This window comes from Acinonyx jubatus, chromosome C1 (genome assembly GCF_027475565.1).
Source record: "Acinonyx jubatus isolate Ajub_Pintada_27869175 chromosome C1, VMU_Ajub_asm_v1.0, whole genome shotgun sequence".
NCBI lineage: Eukaryota > Metazoa > Chordata > Mammalia > Carnivora > Felidae > Acinonyx > Acinonyx jubatus.
Window position 1 is genome coordinate 104,507,695 of NC_069381.1, and position 19,210 is coordinate 104,526,904.

The 19,210-nt window shown below is 44.1% G+C and overlaps 1 protein-coding gene across 2 annotated transcripts in view; it reads left to right on the forward strand.

The window, feature by feature from the left end:
* SNX27 (sorting nexin 27) overlaps positions 1-16,106 on the forward strand; it is a 69,345-nt gene extending 53,239 nt beyond the window's left edge. The window contains exons 8-12 of one of the 2 annotated variants that reach the window (XM_053214809.1): positions 2,631-2,720; positions 10,373-10,522; positions 10,823-10,951; positions 11,310-11,369; positions 11,473-12,239. In XM_053214809.1, coding sequence (XP_053070784.1) covers positions 2,631-2,720; positions 10,373-10,522; positions 10,823-10,951; positions 11,310-11,369; positions 11,473-11,481 — 438 coding nt within the window. In that variant the 3' untranslated portion in view covers positions 11,482-12,239. The other variant, XM_027056165.2, reaches the window with a different exon arrangement.
* The last annotated feature ends 3,104 nt before the right edge of the window (positions 16,107-19,210 follow it).

Consider the following 19,210-nt stretch of genomic DNA (forward strand, 5'->3'; position numbering starts at 1 on the left):
TTTGCCTCCTGGATCTTAGTTAAGTTACATTTTTAAAATGTTCTATCCCGGGGTGCCTGGTTGGCTCAGTCTATAGTATAGCATGTGACTCTTGATCTTGGGATTGTGAGTTCAAGCCCCACATTGTGTGTAGAGATTACTTAAAAAATAAAATCTTTAAAAAATAAAAAAGAATCAAATAAAATATTCTAACCCATTTAACAAAAGATAAATAAATTTAAGAAGTAAATATATGCTGGAGTTAAGAATAAATTTATTACTGGGGCGCCTGGGTGGTTCAGTCGGTTGGGCCTCCGACTTCGACTCAGGTCATGATCTCAGTGTTCGTGAGTTTTAGCCCTGCGTTAGGCTCTGTGCTGGCAGCTCAGAGCCTGGAGCCTGCTTCACATTCTCTCTCTCTCTCTCTCTCTCTCTCTCTCTCTCTCTCTGTCTCTCTCTGTCTCTGTCTCTGTCTCTCTCTCTGCCCCTCCCCCCCAAAATAAAGTAAAACATAAAAAATTTTTTTTAAAAAGAATAAATTTATTACTGTTTTTTTAAACAACAGGAAATTAGCATATGGCTATATACCTTTCAAAAAACTTCATCAAGGGGCCCCTGGGTGGTTCAGTCGGCATCTGACTTCGGCTCAGATCATGATCTCATGGTTTGTGAGTTTGAGCCACATGTCGGGCTCTGTGCTGACAGCTCAGAGCCTGCAGCCTGCTTCGGATTCTGTGTCTCCCTCTGTCTCTGCCCCTCCCCCACTCATGCTCTGTCTTTCTCTGACTCAAAAAATAAACGTTAAAAAAAACACCGTTTTTAAAAAGTAACCAGGTTTGTTAAAAAATTTTTTTTCATCAAAATTATACATACATAAAGTTTAAAGCATCAAATAGTTCTACATAGGTTATTGTGAAAAATACTAGTTACCCTGTTTGTCTTCATCTCCCCCTCCCTTAGGCAACCATTTTCACCTCCTTTAGCTTTTGTTTGTTATTGTTGGTTTTGTTTTATATTTACTTCCATTTCTCTGTTATAACTTGATTATATTGCTCCTACTTGATTTTTTAATCAAGCAGTATCTCTTGATTTCCTAGTATAGAAGATGAGACTCTAGATACGTTTCCTCCCCCATTCCCGCTACATACCATACCCATACCCATACTCAAGCATAGGTGACAGAGGTAGAAGTTGAACTAGTCTTTTGACTTTAACTCTAAACTCACTGTGTTATTTTATTTTTATTTTTTATTTTTTATTTGAGAGAGAGAGTAGGAACAGGGGAGAGGGGTGGGGTGCGGGGGGAGAGGGAGAGAACCCCAAGCAGGCTCCATGCTCAGCACAGAGCCTGACACGGAGCATGATCCCACAACCCCCAGGATCATGACCTTAGCCAAATAGAGTCAGACGCTCAACTGACTGAGCTACCAGGCACCCTGAACTCACTGTGTTATGCAAATAGTTTCCCTTAAATATAGGGATAGATTTCTACCTTAAGGAAATTAGCAGCCTTCTGGTAAAGATTCAAGCGGGTCCCTGCCTGGTGCCTGCAAAAGTTGTCCTTGTAGTAAAACACTGAGGTTAGATTCCAAGTGCCCTGGATAAATGATTGTGTTTGTTCTTTTCCTTCCTTTTTTTTTTTTCTTCCAAAGATGAGTTTTCCCTTCTATTGGATTTTAAAAGCTTTTCTTGGGGTAGAGTGAAGTTGGGAAGGGGATGCACGTTTCGTATAGCTGAGCCAGGAGTAGTTTAGAATTAGCGTATTATATCTATGTACCTTCGTGCCTGTATCAAGTCCTGTTGGGGACTTTTGTCCGCGTGGGGTCTCAGATTTATTACTTCCTCTCTTCCAGTTGCTACCACCCTAGTTTACAGTCTTGTTTCACTTCATGCTTAAAGCACTATAACGTTGTCATTCTCCCTTATTTCATTCTCTCCTTAGCTTGATTCATTTGGCACTCATACACAAATCAATCTTTCTTTTAAAAATAACACACATTTTTATTGCTTATTTTAGCTCCAGTAGTCTTAGTGCTGCTGTCCTTAAGTTTAAATTCCTGTCCCTGTTCTCTGGGATCCTTCATAATCTGTTAACCTACCCATCCAGCATTATCTTTTATTGTCCCCTGACACATACCCTTTATTTAAATCAGACAGATCTGTCTCCTGAATGTATTTAAGCTCAAACACATTCCTGACTTCTGTTTGTAGTTTATTCTGTCCGCCTAACCTTTGGAGTCCAATCAAGGTTTTCCTGATAACTACAATTAGCAAAAAGCTCTGCTATCCTGACTACATGTATCACTTACTATCATACATCTTTGCTACCTCATTGTTACCTTTAACAATTATGGACTATCTTTCAGTGTTCTCTCATCTTTACACTGTATAAATTAAGTGGAATTTAAATCTCTTAACATGAGAAACAAGATCCCTCCTGTGCCTAGAACGGTTCTTGAGCACATACTGGGCACTCTTTAAGTGCTGCTTATTCTAATAAATATATCCACGTGGCAGAGTTCACCGGTGGTGATTATGATGGTCCAAATGGGTAAAAGTTATTCTGAAATGAATCTGTATCTCTTTTGTAAAGAATGTGCTTGATAATGACTTTGATGTTCCTTTCTTCCCTGCCCTTGTTTTGGTGACAGGCCGTTGATGATGTGAAAAAAGGTTATATCAAAGCAGAGGAAAAGTCCTACCAGTTACAGAAGCTGTATGAACAAAGGAAAATGGTCATGGTAGGTTTATGTCCCCATAATCTCCTTATATCTCTTAAACCTGTTGTTCCAGTTATTTCTGAGAGATAATACAACTGGTCAGTGGCTTAATTGATTTAAAAAAAAAAAAAGGAGGGGATATAGATGTAACATACCCATTATGTTCCTCCATTAGCACCTGAGAAGATATGTTGCTATATATGTGTATATAGCTTTATTATTAGTAATAACTGAGTATTATTTTTTGATAGAAAGTTCTAAAACAAAAGATGTACAAAACATTTCATAGATATCAATTCTCTAAGAGTTGATATTTAGATTTTTAACATTAGAAATTGTTTTATTTGTGATTTAGCAATTGCAAAATTGTCTTTACAACTTCCTTCTCTACGGTTGCTTAAAATACTCAGTAGTGTCTTTGGTCAGTGTGATATGTGTGCTGTTTGATTTGATAGATGCTACTAGCATCATGTGGCTATTTAAGTTTAATTTTAAACTCATTTAAATTAAATAAAATTTAAAATCCAGTTCCTCAGATGTGCCAGCCTCATTTCAAGTGTTGAGTAAGTACCTACCATATCGGGACAGCTCAGATACAGAACATTTTCATCATCACAGAGTGCTGAGGGGGTGCTGCCTATAGTAGTACCTAAATGTTTTGTTTTTGTTTTTGTTTTCCCCCCAGTAAATGTTTTAAAATTAGTTTTCAGGAACACCTGAGTGGCTTAGTTGGTTAAGTATCCACCTCTTGATTTCGGCTTAGGTCATGATCTCACCGTTCATGAGTTTGAGCCCCATGTGGGGCTCCACACTGGCAGTGCAGAGCCTGCTTGGGGTTCTCTCTCTCCCTCTCTCTCTGGCCCTCCCTCACTCATGTGTGCTCTCTCCCTCTCTTAAAATAAATAAATAAACTTAAAAAATAAAATAAAATTATTTTTCAATTTGCACCTGCCATAAATACAGGGATGGAAATTGTCAAAAAAAATTTTGTAAGGGACGCTCTGCTTACAAAAACTTTCACTCATAGCATTTTAAATTTTCTTTCTTTGCAAATTCACATATAGTTGGAACTTTTCCAATTATAATTTTTCATGGTTTCTCACAAGACAATTACTGTATTCGTGATGATTCTGATAGGTCACTTGAATTTCTTTTGTACCCTCTCTGTGTGCATTTTTTATGAGGGAACATTCTCTGTCTAAATTAATTGCGTTGGAATAAGAATGCAAACAAGTCAGCCATTGAACTCAGCCCCTAATCTTATGTCTAGATAGTTATTTTATCACTTATATGACAAAAAGTAATAAATCTGTTTGCCTTAGAAAACTGCCAGAGATGAGGGAACCATTTATCAGTGTTCTGCATCCCAGCAGGCTAGAATAGACACAAAAATCTTTTAAATAGAATTAGGTCTTGGCAGAATTTTGGTAAAGGCAATTTTACTATGTGAGAAACAGGCTTTTAAAACTCGATTTCCACCTGTTCTTAAAGATCATAGCATTGTCTTCTGTATATTAATGCATGATTCTGATCAGCACTTGTGCATCTTTTTAACGAAAAGGACCAAATACCGAAGGATCATCAGCCTCTGAAATATTTCTTTGCCTTTGCCAAAGGCGGCAAATCAAAGTAATTTCATAAGGGCTACTGATAATGACAGTATGGGATATATATTGTTTCTTTTATCAGTATGGGATATATATTGTTTCTTTGTACATATAGTACTTCAAACACAATAACTTCCATATATGTATTCAACTAAAAATATTTGTTGAGTATTGAGTGTGTGCCAGGCACAGTACAAAGTGCTAAAAAAATATATAAGTAGATTTGGGTTGTTCTGTGGCAATATATAGAAAATCTGAATTTAACAAGCATGGTAATCTATTACAAAATTACTTTTAGACTCAAGTTTGTATCTTGTTATCACTCAATTAAGAACTGAGTACAGTTGATGTTTTCCTTTTGGGTCATTGGAATGAGTATAAGATATGCTTAAACATTAATGGAATTCTATTATCTTAAAAACCTAGTGCCAACAAACAAGTGTGTACTAGCCCCATCATACTGCAATCAGATTTTATATAAAGTCCCACCAGAGTTTGAAAAGTTTAAATTGTATTCAATGTATTCAAGTATTAGTGTTCAAAGACATTAGCCTAGCCAGCGGTCATGTTCAGTACATTGAAACTTCCAACTCAGATGGACCCTTCCAAGCCCATACACCTTGACTCCATTATCTGTAGCAACTTAATATGGTTGATAGGCCTAAGATTAGGCCAAATCACTGTTAGTTGCCAAATTACTGGGAGGCCTCCAACAATTCAACAGACTTCTCAGTTTTAGTTTCTTTTCTTTAAAATGAGGATGTTCAGATTGCCAGCTGTCAAGTAGAATCTTGACAAAAACTCCCAGAATTCTTAAAACATTCCCAGTGTGATAAAAAAATGGTTTTGTTTTTACTTATTTACAAAGGTAGATTGAATCTCAAATTTGGATGGTTGAGAATATAATATACAAGAGAGATTTTGTTTCTTTTTCTTTTTTTCTTTTTTTTGACTCTCACACAAACAGTAGATGTGTATAACTTACGTTTTTCTTGTATTTAAGTGGCCTGATATTTACCATTGTTAAACTGACAAAAAAATTTCTGTTAGTGTTTCTCAATATAATTTTTTTATTTAAAAAAAAATATATTTTTAAGAGAGAGACAGAGACAGAGCACGAGCAGGGGAGGGGCAGAGAGAGAGAGGGAGACACAGAATCCAAAGCAGGCTCCAGGCTCTGAGCTGTTGGCACAGAGCCCAATTTGGGACTCGAACTCTTGGACCATGAGATCATGACTTGAGTGAAGTCAGACGCTTAACTGACTGAGCCACCCAGGCGCCCCTCTCAATATGACTTTTAATTAAGATTTCACACAAGGCAATATATGTGAAAGTCCGTGTTTTTCAAAGTGTGGTCCTCACCTCAATTACATGGGAGTCACTTGTGAAACCTACTTAAGATGCAGCTTTCTGGACCCCCACCTCACATTTACTAAGCCAAAATCTTGGGTAGGACCTAGGAATCTTTGTAAAGATTTTTACAGAAGCACCCTGGTGATTTTAAAACTTAAGTTGCTTCAGAATCGCTATTCTAGGGGCTTGGGAGAGTTGGCTCCTGAGGTTCCCTTCAAGCCCTTATTTCAGTTTTAGACCTGGTTTGATTCTTAATAGGTTGCTTGGGAGAACAGAGAGTTCTCTAGAATGGATCTCAACCCACTCAACCTAAAGTATTTATTCTGTTAAGTACTGAGTCTCTGCTTTAATAATTGTCCTGTTTCTATATTTACTTATCTTGCTGAACACTGAACATTTATAAGATGTCCTGTGCTATACTTTTCCTCATCTCTGACCTAATGTGGGTCCTCATCTAAATGATACGTGGATCAAGGAAGAGAGTATAGGATACATATTTAGCCAGTCAAAACTTAATAAGAAAGGAGAATGGACAGGACAATTTTGTGTTTTAAATATATAACTTTAATAAATGTGGTTGAAAACAAAAATTCACTCTTCTTTTAGAAACTTTGGATGGGGGCGCCTGGGTGGCTCAGTTGGTTAAGCCTCCGACTTCAGCTCAGGTCATGATCTCACAGTCTGTGAGTTCGAGCCCCGCGTCGGGCTCTGTGCTGACAGCTCAGAGCCTGGAGCCTGTTTTGGATTCTGTGTCTCCCTGTCTCTCTGCCCCTCCCCCATTCATGCTCTGTCCCTCTCTGTCTCAAAAATAAATAAACGTTAAAAAAAAAATTAAAAAAAAAAAAGAAACTTTGGATGTATGTAGAGGGCGCCTGGGTAGCTCTTAAGCATCCAACTCTTGGTTTCGGGCTCAGGTCATGATCTCATGGTTTATGAGTTTGAGCCCCACGTCAGACTCTGTGCTGACAGTGTGGAGCCTGCTTAGGATTCTCCACTGTTCCCTCTCTCTCTCTGCCCCTCCCCTGCTCACACACTCTCTCAAAATAAATAAATAAACTCAAAAAAAAAAATAACCTTTGGATGTGTATAAAAATTTAAATATTTCTTCTCTTTACACTTTGTGCAAATCTAGGAATGTAGAACTTTGTCTAAAACTGAGAAGTACTGCCTGACCTGAGAATCTTTGAAAAACCTTATATTTCCCAAATGAGACTTTACCTCTGTCTTGTCACCAAATTCCACTCAGGTTATTTTTAGAACTTAATGCTATTAGGAAGTCCTCTGGGGGCGCCTGGGTGGCTCAGTTGGTTGAGCGTCTGACTTTGGCTCAGGTCATGATCTCGAGGTTTGTGAGTTCAAGCCCCGTGTCGGGCTCTGTGCTGACGGCTCCGAGCCTGGAGCCTGCTTCAGATTCTGCGTCTCTGTCTCTCTCTGCCCCTCCCCCACTTGTGCTCTGTCTCTGTCTATCAAAAATAAATAAAATGTAAAAAAAAAAAAAAAAAAAAAGGAAGTCCTCTGAAGGTCTTTTGCTTTCAAGGACTATTACATTCTTGAATATGGAGGGATAATCAGTGTTTTGATTCAAAGGTGAGAGAGAGGGGCACATACTTTGTGCCTGGTACTGTGCCAGACACAGTATGTGTATTCTCATTTCCTCCTGATAACAACCATGCAGGTGTTATCCCCACTTTACAGAGGAGAAGTGGATTCTGAGAGATCACGATTCTTACCTAAGATCATATTGCTTATCAGAAGTGGAACTAGAAGTTGAACCTGTTTCTGTCTTGCTTCAAAGAATGTGTTCTTTGCTGTCACAGGGAAAAGAAGCTGACAGCAGTGTCCTTTATTTCCAGATGGCAGGGGGAAGCCCCTAGGCAGAGTAACTTACAGAGTCACAGAGAGTTCAGGGTATGCTGAGCACCAGGCCTCACCTGGTGTCTTTTCCTAATCCCTCCCTTTGTCTGCATGTTTCTCTTTTTAATAAATAAAGTCAAGCTCCCCATTAGGAATAAGGCGGAAATACTTTTTTTAATATTTATTTTTGAGAGAGATATAGAGAGCATGAGTGGGGAGGGACAGGGAGAGAGGGAAGGAGACACAGAATCTGAAGCAGGTTCCAGACTCTGAGCTGTCAGCCCAGAGCCTGAAGCAGGGCTCGAACTCACGAACTGTGAGATCATGACCTGAGCCAAAGTCAGACGCTTAACCAACTGAACCACCCAGGTGCTCCAGAGATACTTTTAGAGCAGTAGTGATGCCTCTTAAAGAGGAGAACTCTCAGGAAATGTGTTATACATAAGGCTTTTTTGGTAAAGGACGTGAGCAGAACCAGTCTCAAGGCTGCGTGACACCTTCCAGCGTTTGCAGAGGTCCTAACCACCCTTTTTTTTTTTAAAGCAATTTTGAAATCTGTTTTCTTTCTTTTCTTTTTAAATTTTATTTATTTATTTTGAGAGAGAGAGAGAGAGCCTTACTCAGGGCTCAGTATCACACACTGTGAGGTCATGACCTGAGCGGAAGTCAAGAGGCAGACACTTAACCTACTGTGCCATGCAGGCGCCTCCCTGAGCCCCTTTGAGCAGTACCTGCTGCTTGTTGAGCACACAGAAATTTCCCCCTGACTGTGTTAGGGGGGCGCCTTGGATTGAGCATTGGCATGCAGGGACTCTTCTCTTTGCCTTTAATATTTTATTGTAGAGAATTTCAAGTATGTAAGGAAGTTGGAAGAATAGTCCCGTTTAGCCCCCCAAGTACCCATTAATCAGTTGCAGCAACCTTCTGCTCTCTACCACTCCTGTTTCATCCGTCTCACTCGCATGAGCTTTTCCCTGGAGAGAAAATAGTTGAGCCTTCTGGCTAGGGATAATGGAGCCTTTAAAATTATTTTTTTAAGCTATCCTTTATTGAATACCTAATTATGTACTAAGTACTGGGCTAAATACTTTAATGGTCACAAGTAACTGTGTGATGTCGGTGCTGTTATTCTTTTCTTTTTATAGAAGAGGAAACTAGAGCTCCTGGGAGTTAGTAATTTGGCTGGAGTGCAAGTGCCTCATCCAAGGTGACAGAGTCAGGAAGTGGTGGAGCCAGGATTCAAGCCCAGGGTGGTCTGGGCCCAGGCTCCTGACCACTCCTCGTACTGCTTCCTGTCTCAACCCCAGAAGAGTTCTATTCTGTGGCACTGCCTGTCCCTGGCCAGAGATATTTTTTGTTCATAGTGCCACTGGCAGGCCCAAGCAGTGGCTACTTTTCTCCCTGGTACAGGAAGGGTGATGAGATAGGGGGTGGAGGAGTGGGATAGAAGGAAGGAGAACTGAGAAAAGCAAGTCGGTTATTGTGGCACTTCTGAATTGATCCTGTCGCTGTGTTCTTGCTGTCCTTTTATAATGTTTCCCCTTCAAGGTTGCCATTATTTTACCTAAACAGAAATAAGTACAAGGTAGGAAAGGGAGTATGTGGTGTGATTTTTCCCTAGGTCCTTAAGTCCTCCCAGACCATCTCTGGGGCAGTAGTGACCGTCTTTAGTGCCATTCATTGGTACTAGAGCTGCCGGTTGCCCAGGGCCCTTTTTGTACCTAGGTCCCTTGGTCTCTTCTTTCTTGGGCAAAAGGTGACCCTCCAATGTGTTCCAGTCTCCCTGCCCATCTAGCTGAAATCAGCTAGGGTGCTGTGCCTCTGTCTTCTCTCCAACACTCCCCACATGTTCCTAGTGCGCCCTGTTGGCCTGTGTGCTGGGCAGCCGAGGGTACAGGGACTCAAGGTTCTTTACTTATTTCCTAGGCAGTCCCTGAGGAGAAACCGGCTCAGAGTCCATGTGTCTTTTTTTTTTTTTTTTATCATCTTTTCCTTATTTCTCTTCTACTCTCCTTCCCACTCATCTTTTACTCTCCCATCTCAACTCAAAATAGTGAGTTGAGTGAAAGAGAGGCCAGTCTTCACTGTAGAGGAGAAAGGACAGAGAGCTGAGTTAGAGTCCTCTCTGAATCAGTCTTGTAGCATTGTACCTTTGAGAGTCATATATGCCACTCGATTTTGGTCCACATGATTTTTAAGGAGGCATGTGTACTGGAGATCAGGGGATGGTGGTGCTGATTTGGGGCCTAGTTGGCGATAGAGAAAGGACCAGTGGCCATGAAATTAAACCTAGCTTCTAATCCTGGCTGTGCCACTTACTATTACCTGTGACCTTCAGCAAGTCTTCTGTGACTCTGGGTTTCTGTAAAATGACTGGCTTAAACATGTTATGAGTATGGGATTTGGGGGTAGCTTACTCCTCGTCACTGAGGTTCTTGTAACTTTTGATTTGTGAGGAGACATGAGCTCCCTTTACTCAATCATGTAGATCGGTTTGATTCCCTTCCTGGATGCTAGTGAAAGGAGGGGCAGCCTAAACAGCCTTGTGAGTTCACCTTTCGACATACGGGTCTTGGTCACAGCACCTCTTCTGGCTTCGTTTGTGTACTTTTTGAGGCAGAGAAAGGAGGTGGGGCTGGAAGTGGAACAAAGAATAGGCTTGGAGTCCTGGCCCTTCTTAGAGCTGGTCATGCTGTGAAGACCAGAGTCTTCAGGTTGCTGGGTGAGAGGATTCTCTTTGTTCTTTCTCTGGTGACATCCCAGCAGCTCTTCGTGGTGGTTTAGTTCCATAGTAACCCTGTTACACACACACACGCACACGCACAGACACACACACCTTTTTTTTTTTTTTTTTTCCAGTATCTCAACATGCTGAGGACTTGTGAGGGCTACAATGAAATCATCTTCCCCCACTGCGCCTGTGACTCCAGGAGGAAGGGGCACGTTATCACAGCCATCAGCATCACGCACTTTAAACTGCATGCCTGCACTGAAGAAGGACAGCTGGAGGTGACAGTTCAGCATGGGGCCAGGGCTGGGAGCATTGGGGACACTGCCACTTACCCACTCTGGTTTCGTTCCTGTCAGGAGGGGAGATGAAATCCATACTATGGTGATGGGGAAGGTAAATCAGCACTGGGTCCACAAGGATCCTCACCTTCCTGGCTGCTCACATGGACTCATTCTTCCCTCAGTCTTATTGACATGATGCAGACACTCACTCCCTTGTCTTCTGCTGTCTGGCCCAGAACCATCTCAGCTCAGGTGCCCAGCATTCTCAGACTTAACACTCTGTTCTTGATCATTTAGAACCAGGTAATAGCATTTGAATGGGACGAGATGCAGCGATGGGATACGGATGAAGAAGGAATGGCCTTCTGCTTCGAGTATGCACGAGGAGAGAAGAAGCCTCGATGGGTTAAAATCTTCACACCATATGTGAGTGGTAGACCGGAAGCACTCTTGGGAAAGTATATTGGGTTTGATGTTCTCCAGCTGAGCGCGTAAATGGGGAGGGCTGCAGCCATAGCAGTTGTCTTTGAGCCTTAGAGCCCCAGGTTCTTCCTGGCTGTCCTGAGGACAGACTGGGAGTGGCAGCTTCACTTCCTGCCTGACTCACAGCTGCCACTAGGAGGGGCCCCAGACTAGTGAAGGGGTTCTTGTGGTGCTCAGCAAGGTTGGGAAGGTGGGGAGACTGGGGGCAGGGGTTCAGAGGCATGGCCCTGTGGTGCCCAGTGGGTCATAAGAAGTCAGCGTCACTATCTTGTCTTTGTTATGTTTTTGTTTTGTTTTTCAGTTTAATTATATGCACGAATGCTTCGAGAGGGTGTTCTGTGAGCTCAAGTGGAGAAAAGAGGTAATTCGAAGCAATCTTGAATTGGCCTTTTCATCTTTTATTGTTTAAAATGATACGCCTGTGGCCAGATACCCGGGACCCTCACCTCCATCTGTCTTTCTAGGAATACTAGTTAGAGACTGGTTATTCTTCCAGCCTTTGGATGCTGAATAGACTATACGAGAAAAGCCCTGCTTCTTCCTCTGTCTAGAGGGTAGCTGTTGGCTGCAGGCTGTTCCACCTCCTGTGACTTCATGGACCCTCCTCTTCCTGGTTTTTGTTTTTGTTTTTTAATCCAATCACTGCCTGTGTTGTTCCTGACTCAGAAGGGCAGCTGTCCCCAGTTTTAGCCGTTCTGACTAGATGACTCCTGACAGAGCCCGTTGGGGCTAACCAGGAATGCATGTGTGTGGGAAGGTTTCCACTATTGCTTTACTGCTGTCCTTATGCCAGTGCTGGAGAATTTGGAAGATTCTGAATAATTAGCTACTTATCCTCAAAGAAAATGTTTCTGAAGTTCAGAAGGTAAAGTCAAGAACATGAAATTCATATTCTTGGTATAGTAGGAAGAACACCAGGCTCTGGGACTCAGACGACGATTCCCTCCCAGCATTTTTTCTCCCTTCAGTGTTGGGCAAGTGAGCCTCCCCTAGATCTCCGTTTTCTCATCTTTTCTCATCTGTAAAATGGGAAGGCTGAACCAGATTATTAATAGTTAAGCTCCTCTCTGGGTCTAAAAGGCTATGCTTCCACGTGGGAAGTTGTAGCAGAGGTGGAGGCCAGTGAGGTGGAGTCATTCAGCCATGCGTCTGTGTGTCTGTCTGAGGCTGGCCTCCAGAAGGGGAGAGATGCAGATACCTCAGGCTTCCCAGTGACTGTTTTCTGTTTTCCTTTCAGAACATTTTCCGGATGGCGAGGTCACAGCAGAGGGATGTGGCCACCTAGCCTTCCCTCACCCCTCCTCTTCACCCTCATCCTCTCACCCCTTCCGTCTCCTGTGTCAGAGTAACCATTAACACAAAAGAAGAGAAAAAGGAAAAAAGTCATTATGTTCAAAAGCCCTAAACTAAATACTATTAATAATCCCTCTGAGTTTCATGTCTCTGGAATTGAGCTGGTAGAGAACGACAGATTGGTCCGCACCGGGAGCAGCTGAGTTCAGACAGGAAATTAAGCCCAACCACGCGCCAAAGGTGTCTTTATCCTCTCACCTGGGCCTCACACCAACAGACTCTCCTTGTACTATATTTTTAAAACTGGAACTATGAACTCCATCCATTTGCACTGTTCAGACATATATATGTATGTATGTAAAAATTATATATACACAAATTAGCTGCACGTATATACATATATATATTTCTTTTTAAATTTCATATTGATGGCAGTACCTTTTTTAGCTTGTGTTTTTACACACCTTTCACTAGAATTCATGACTTCTCTCTTGCTCTCTTTATTTTGAAACAAACTTTAAAAAGGAAAAAAAAAATTTTACTGGGAAAATACCTCTCCTCATGAAGGACTCGAAAAGTTTACAACCTGCTTGGGTTTTTTTCCCCCTTTTTTGTATTGAGTGAAGATTCTGGCTTATGGGTTGGCATAGAGTCTGAGGAGCAAGGAGCATAGTTTCTTTATCTTCCAAGAAGCTGCTGGGAGGAGACCGAGGTGTATTTCTCAAGGGCAGCAAGACTTGCAGATCTGCAGGGAGAGTCTGAAGACTTGGTGTGGTCCTTGATTCCAAGACAGCTTTCCTGGCCCAGCTCTCTCCCACTCACGGCTTTCTAGCCATACTCCCCATCTCCTTCTTGCTTCCCGAGGGCCCCTTGTGTGCTCTCCACTGACCTAGAATGGAGGGGAGAGGTGGGCTCAGGAGGTTGATGCCACAGGAACCTGAAACATTTCATGGTTGTCATTTCCCATTTCTCCTTCTGAAGCAGGCAGAGTACTAGGGACCAGAGTTAAAGCCAATACCTTTAGGCACAAAGATTGGACTTAGGGGAAAGGAAGGAAGGACTACCCTGTGTACCTAAGCTTTTCCCCACTCCATTCCTGACCAGTAACCATCCATAACCATTACATTCTCTGTGACTTCCTTAAACAGCTGTGTTGGGGAGGAATCTGACAGTGTCCCCAAGGCCTTGGGGAAATTTAGTCAGTGGTCTGGGCCAGCCAAACCAGTGCCCATCCAAGCCAGCTGAGGACCCAGGAAGGACCAGTAGGGATATGGTCGGTTTGGGTTGGATCTCAACTTCTAATGAAAAGGAGACTGAAGGAAAGCCTTTTTGTCTCTCAAAGAGTTCCTCGTTCTCACCTTGGGATTTTGAGACCCAAGAGCTGCACCCAGGGCCTGGGGGGCCAGGCTTACCAGCTGGCATCTCATGTTGGGATTTTGAGCCCTAAGAGCTGCACCCCAGGGCCCGGGGGGCCGGGCTCACCAGGTGGGGCAACACTCTCAGGAAGGCTCTGTAGATACTGCACTGGGAGCTCGAAGTCAGACTCTGATGCTGCTGAAACACATCCACGAGCCTTCTTTTCTTTTTCCCTTCTCCACTCTCTTCACAAAACCTCCACTGGGTGGCGTCTTTGGCTTTGTCTAACTGGGAGGCCACCGTACCAGGTTTAGTCACTCCACTGAGCAGTGGCGGGGTGGTTTGAAGTTTCTGTTTTGGTGACTTGATTTTGCAGATCATTGTGAGGCCACTTTTCTTTCTCACTCTGTTACCCTGGCGGCTGCTTGCCCCAGGACAGTTGTCCATCATACAGGACAGATGTCTTCCCTCCCTTTCTCCAAACCCAGTTGGGATCACAGTGCAGAACGTAGGAATGCTCAATGTTTAAAGGTGCAGAGAGCGATCCCCGATTTGAAAGTTTTGATACAGAATTATCTTCTTTTGGCTTAAGTGAATTTAATAATGAGCCAGAGGGCCCTAGAAAGGAGATCTGTTTCCCCACTCCAAGACGCCAAAGAGGCTTTTGGTGCCAGCTTTTTCCCACTGCAAACACAGCAGCGGCTTGCCCCTGTGCTCTCAGACTGGGAGAGGAATGGACAAATCTGGGAGTCCGTGCAATGTTCCCACTGCTGACCTCTGGGTGTGAGGTGTCAGGTGGGGGGAGGGTGCCCTTGGGTCTTGAGGCCCCTTGGAGCGGGTGCCACTCTGTTCCTTTGGCAGAGCACGCACTCGGTGCTTTGGAGACTGGGCAAGGGCGCCACGCATGGGTGGTTGGCCTGTTGGCAGAATCTGTTTAGAAACAGCCCCTACTGGCTGTACCAGTAAAAGCTGCAGTGAGGACGGGGAAGGAGGGAGCCCCTGGCCAACAGTACCTTTCCCCCTTCCTCCCACAGCAGGCCTCTTGGACCGGCGCGCAGAGGTCACTGTGGCTCCATAGGATCAAGCTCTTTTTTGCATGAAGCAGTGTTAGTGTGACACTCCTCCCTGCCCCCCCCTCCCCCCCCCCCCACACCCTTGTTCTGTACTTCCTCTCCCTAATCCCTGCTATGGTTCTCAGTCCTGGGTTCTGCCCAGGGAGCCCTCTGCCCAGTCTTTTGCAGTTTGTCTCTGGAAAGTGGAGGGGCTCCCCTACCCCCCTCCTTTGCCCCAGCAGAGCCTGCAGGGTCTTCCTGATCTGTTGTCCTCCCCTCTACCACTCAGTTTCTATCCTCTGGTAAAAGCTCAGAGTTTTGTATAGATCAGGGGAAAATGCAGGCCCTGAGAAACCTGTCCCTGCAGAAAGGTTCCCTTGGGCCATGCTTTGGGCTCTCTGCTCTTTATATTTTTATTCTAGTCTCCATTTTCCTGCCCTGCTCTTGCCCTCTGCCTAAGCTCAGCCCAGCTGTCTGCTGAGGGCAGCTCCTAGGCCTGGCCTGTCTAGTTTTCTCCTGTCGTCACCCAGGCTAGTAGCTTTGGTTATCCCCTTCTAGCTCCAAACCTAGTGCCTGGAGCTGCAGTACAGGGCATTGACAGGAGGGGACACATCTCTCTCCTCTCAGAGTTGCCCCCTTACAGCCTGGCTCCGAGGAGGCAGTTTTCCTCAAGGGGACTGTATCCTGGCTGACCCAAAGTCTCCAGACCTGGAGGGACTACTGTGCCCCCCTTGTCTCCATCGTGCTTTCTGGCTGGATCAGTTCAGAGACCATTTGGACTGTTGGAGCCCAGCACCCCACTAGATTCCCCTGCCAGAGTCAGTGTGTCCCATTAGCTTCCCTTTGAAGGGGGGTGGGGGAATAGTGTGGCTGGTGCTCGGAGAGAGAAGAGCGACAGCGGCGGAACTCGCGCATTCCAGTCCTACCACCCGCCTGCCTCCCCTCTGCCCCCCAGCGCCGTGCCAGGCTTCACCCCGGGGCGGCAGCTCAGTCCTCAGCAATAATCTCGAGTGTGGGGGTGCTTAGGGTTCCTTGGAAGGGCAGGAGCAAAGAGGGCAGTGCTGTGGGCTGGAGGCACTTGGCCAGCTGCTAAATTAGACCCCGGTTTTATATCATGCCCCCTTTTTAAGCCGGTGAGCTGGGCTTCAGTTTTCCCCAGGTCATGCACACTTTTAATTTATTTGACAAACTCTAATTGTATTTTCACTGCAGTATCTTGTATTTTTTATTTGTGATTTAAGAAATGTGAAGAGAAAATACACAGACACATAATGGCTAACAGTGTTTCTTTCATTCCTTGTTCTACAGCTAACCACTCTAAAATTGTTTGGTAATGTCACTTAGTGTAATTAATTGTAACATATTCTTTTAAATAAATTGATTTATTGATGAAACTAGTGTATGCCTTCCTAGACTACCAATCCTTTGGGTTGTGTGGGAAGGAGTGAAGGAGGGGCCTTTGAGATTGGGGTTAGAAAGATCTGTCTGAAGATGGGAAGGAACACCTGGCTGGTCCTCCTATGAGGGCGGGAGATAGAGTCAGGCAGGAAGAGGAGAAGCCGGAAGGCCCTTTGCCTAAAGTTCCATTTCCAGTGACTCCTATGAAAATGCCTTCTCCTCCCTCAGGTGTGTCTGTATTAGTTGTGCCGGCCGGCCACGGGCAAGGCTTACAGAGCTCGTTGGCCTCTCCCAATAGAGCCCGGCACTGTCCCCAGCCCCAGCCACGTGATGCACTGTTTCATTGTTCAAGTTCGGTAGGAAACTGGGGTCTGGGACCTAATGAGTGCCAGCACAGTGACAGGCACGCTGGGTGGTTGTGCCCCTCCTCTGCCCACAGCCCCGACAGGGTAGCCCTGGATGTCCTCTGTTGTTACCAAGGAATCTCAGGTGCTGTGGCCTGTTTGGCCCCCTCCTCTCTGTATATGAGCTCCTAGGCCAAATCTGTTCTCAAAATCTCAGCGTTGGTATTAGGCTGGATATATTTGTAAACCTTTTTATTTTATTTTATTTTTTTTTTACCTCTGATTGAAGGGGTTTTTGCTCCTTGATTGAAGACCATGAAAGCAAGGACTAGGTTGACATTTCTTTTGACAGTCTGGGGAGAGACATTTGTTCTGGGTCTCCTTCACTTGGCCATCAGCATTGAATAATTGGAATCTGTGGAACCTGATGATGCAGAATTTGTTTTCTTTAACAAGGAAAGAATCTGTAGAGAAATAGAATTGTGGAGTTGAATTACAGAAGCTTAAGTCCACAAACATTTATTGGCTCCCTGCCACATGCAGGACATCGTGTCTGATATGGTAGCAGAACAAAGGAGACATAAGAGCCACTGTGTCAGCTTTCAGTCCAGCAGAGGAATGAGAGACGAACCGATGACACCGTGTGCGGCAGTGGAAGGTGGGAGTGCCATAAGGACTGGGAAAAGGGGGGGGACCTCTGCAGGGGCGCAGTTAAGGAAATCTTCATGAAGAAAGTGGTGTTTGAGGTGAATCATCCAGGATGAGCAGGATTTCAACAAGGTGTTCAGCAAACTTTACTGAGCCCATATGTGCCTGATGTTTATAATTTGGAATGAAAAACCATGGGAGGGGGAGGATCAAACCTGTCCAGATGAACAGTGAATAGTCCCATTTGATTAGAAATCAGGAATGTGTAGGAATAAGATGGAAAGGGAGGCTTTGGAGAGCCATGGACGCCAGGATGAAGCGTTCTACATAAAAAAAAAAAAAAAAAAAAAAAAAGCCAAAGTAGTTTGTGGTTTTTTTCATCAGCTGCAGGTTAGAAACATTGCTGTTTCAGAATACATGCAGAAGAATCCATTAAGACCCTGTTCTGATTAGTTGGTCAGTGCTGATTGAAAGGAAGAACATAGGTGTGAGAAAAAAATTATGGAAGTAAAATCTTTTATGATTGAATAACATTGAATGCATGTATCAGGAGTAAAAGACTCCCAAGGTTTCATGTCTAGGTGGCTAGAAAATAGAAATACTTCAGAGTTGAAACAGGGAGAAAATGTTTTAGCTTTGGACCTATTATGATTTAGGCGTGGATAAGAAATCTAGGTATATAGATGTCCAGCAGTTACTTTTTTTTTTTCTTCTTAGTTTATTTATTTTGAGTAAGAGCATATGTGTGTGCGAGTTGGGGAGGGGGCAAAGAGATAGGGAGAGAGAGAATCCCAAGCAGGCTTTGTGCTGTCAGGCTGTCGGCAGGGGCTCGAACTCATAAACCATAAGATCATGACCTGAGCCAAAGTCAAGAGTCGGACCCTTGACTGACTGAGCCACCCAGGCACCCTGTAGCAGTTACTTCTTATTTGTTAAGCACCATCCAATGTTCTGGACACTGTTGAGGGTGATGGGGAAACAGTGGTGAACAAAGTGGAATATGTACTCAACATCCGTCTGTGAATGAATTTGTAGGTCGGTGGTTATAGAAGGGGAAATGCAGAGACAGATGAAGATATCAGGGGGTGCTGGTGGGACGAGGGTGGCCTGGACTTGGTGGCAATGGAGAGGAGAGGCACATGTGCCTAGGTCAACAATAGATTTGAGAGAGGGGACGAGTGGGACTTTGCAGTTGGATTGGCTAGGAGGCGTGAGAGGGTAAACAGTGGTGCCTGTGAGGAAGGCCGTACCTAGACTGAGTTCAGGACAAAAGTTCACTTAGAAATACACACCTGGGAGTCCTTATCATTGAGCGGATGAAAGCAATATATTGGAGGGAGACTCCATTTGTGGGGGGCAAGAGGAAGCTGCCTGATTACTCAGGGAAGTAGACCAAGATAAGGTCCAGAGAACGAGAATCTTCAAAGGACCAGACATTTGGCTCAGGTTGTCAGACTTGGAGAAGAGCGTAAGTCTTAGTCATGAGTGGGAATGCCTGCAGTCATAAATACTAGAAGCCAAGGCTGTGAAGGCTTTGAAATTTTAGCTGGAGAATGAAAAGACAAAGGGCACCCTGCAGGTCGGACAGGCTGTGCAGGGTCTGCGGTAGGGGAAAGGGAGACCCCTCGCCTGCCATTTGTACATTTCTAAGCTCTAAAAATACAGCCAGGGCACACGGATGCATTGGAGGAATTATCTGGCTTGTCCCTGCCGCACTCCCATCCCTGGAGCCCCCCTAGCTCAGGATATTTTTCTAAATGTCTGTTTTCATTTCTATAAATGGAAGGCTTCTCCCAATCCCTGCTATTAACCTGTCAGCTCCACTCTTCTGCCTCAAGAGGTTCATTCCCTTCTCCCTCCTCTTTATGTTGCCGTTAACGTTTGAACAGTAACTTGATTATTTTCAAAGAAGTGGAGTTTCATCCTGCTTGGTCTGAATTAGGGTATCACATTGTTCTCATTTCTTATCTCTTCTATGGTCCCATTTTATTACTGCCAGCCTCTTCTGCTCAGAAGAGGTGGTAGTGAACTCCAGGAGCTAACAGAACTACCCCTCCTGTGCACCCTTCCTACTCTATCTGAAGCCCATGTGATGCCCGAGGAATCTGTTT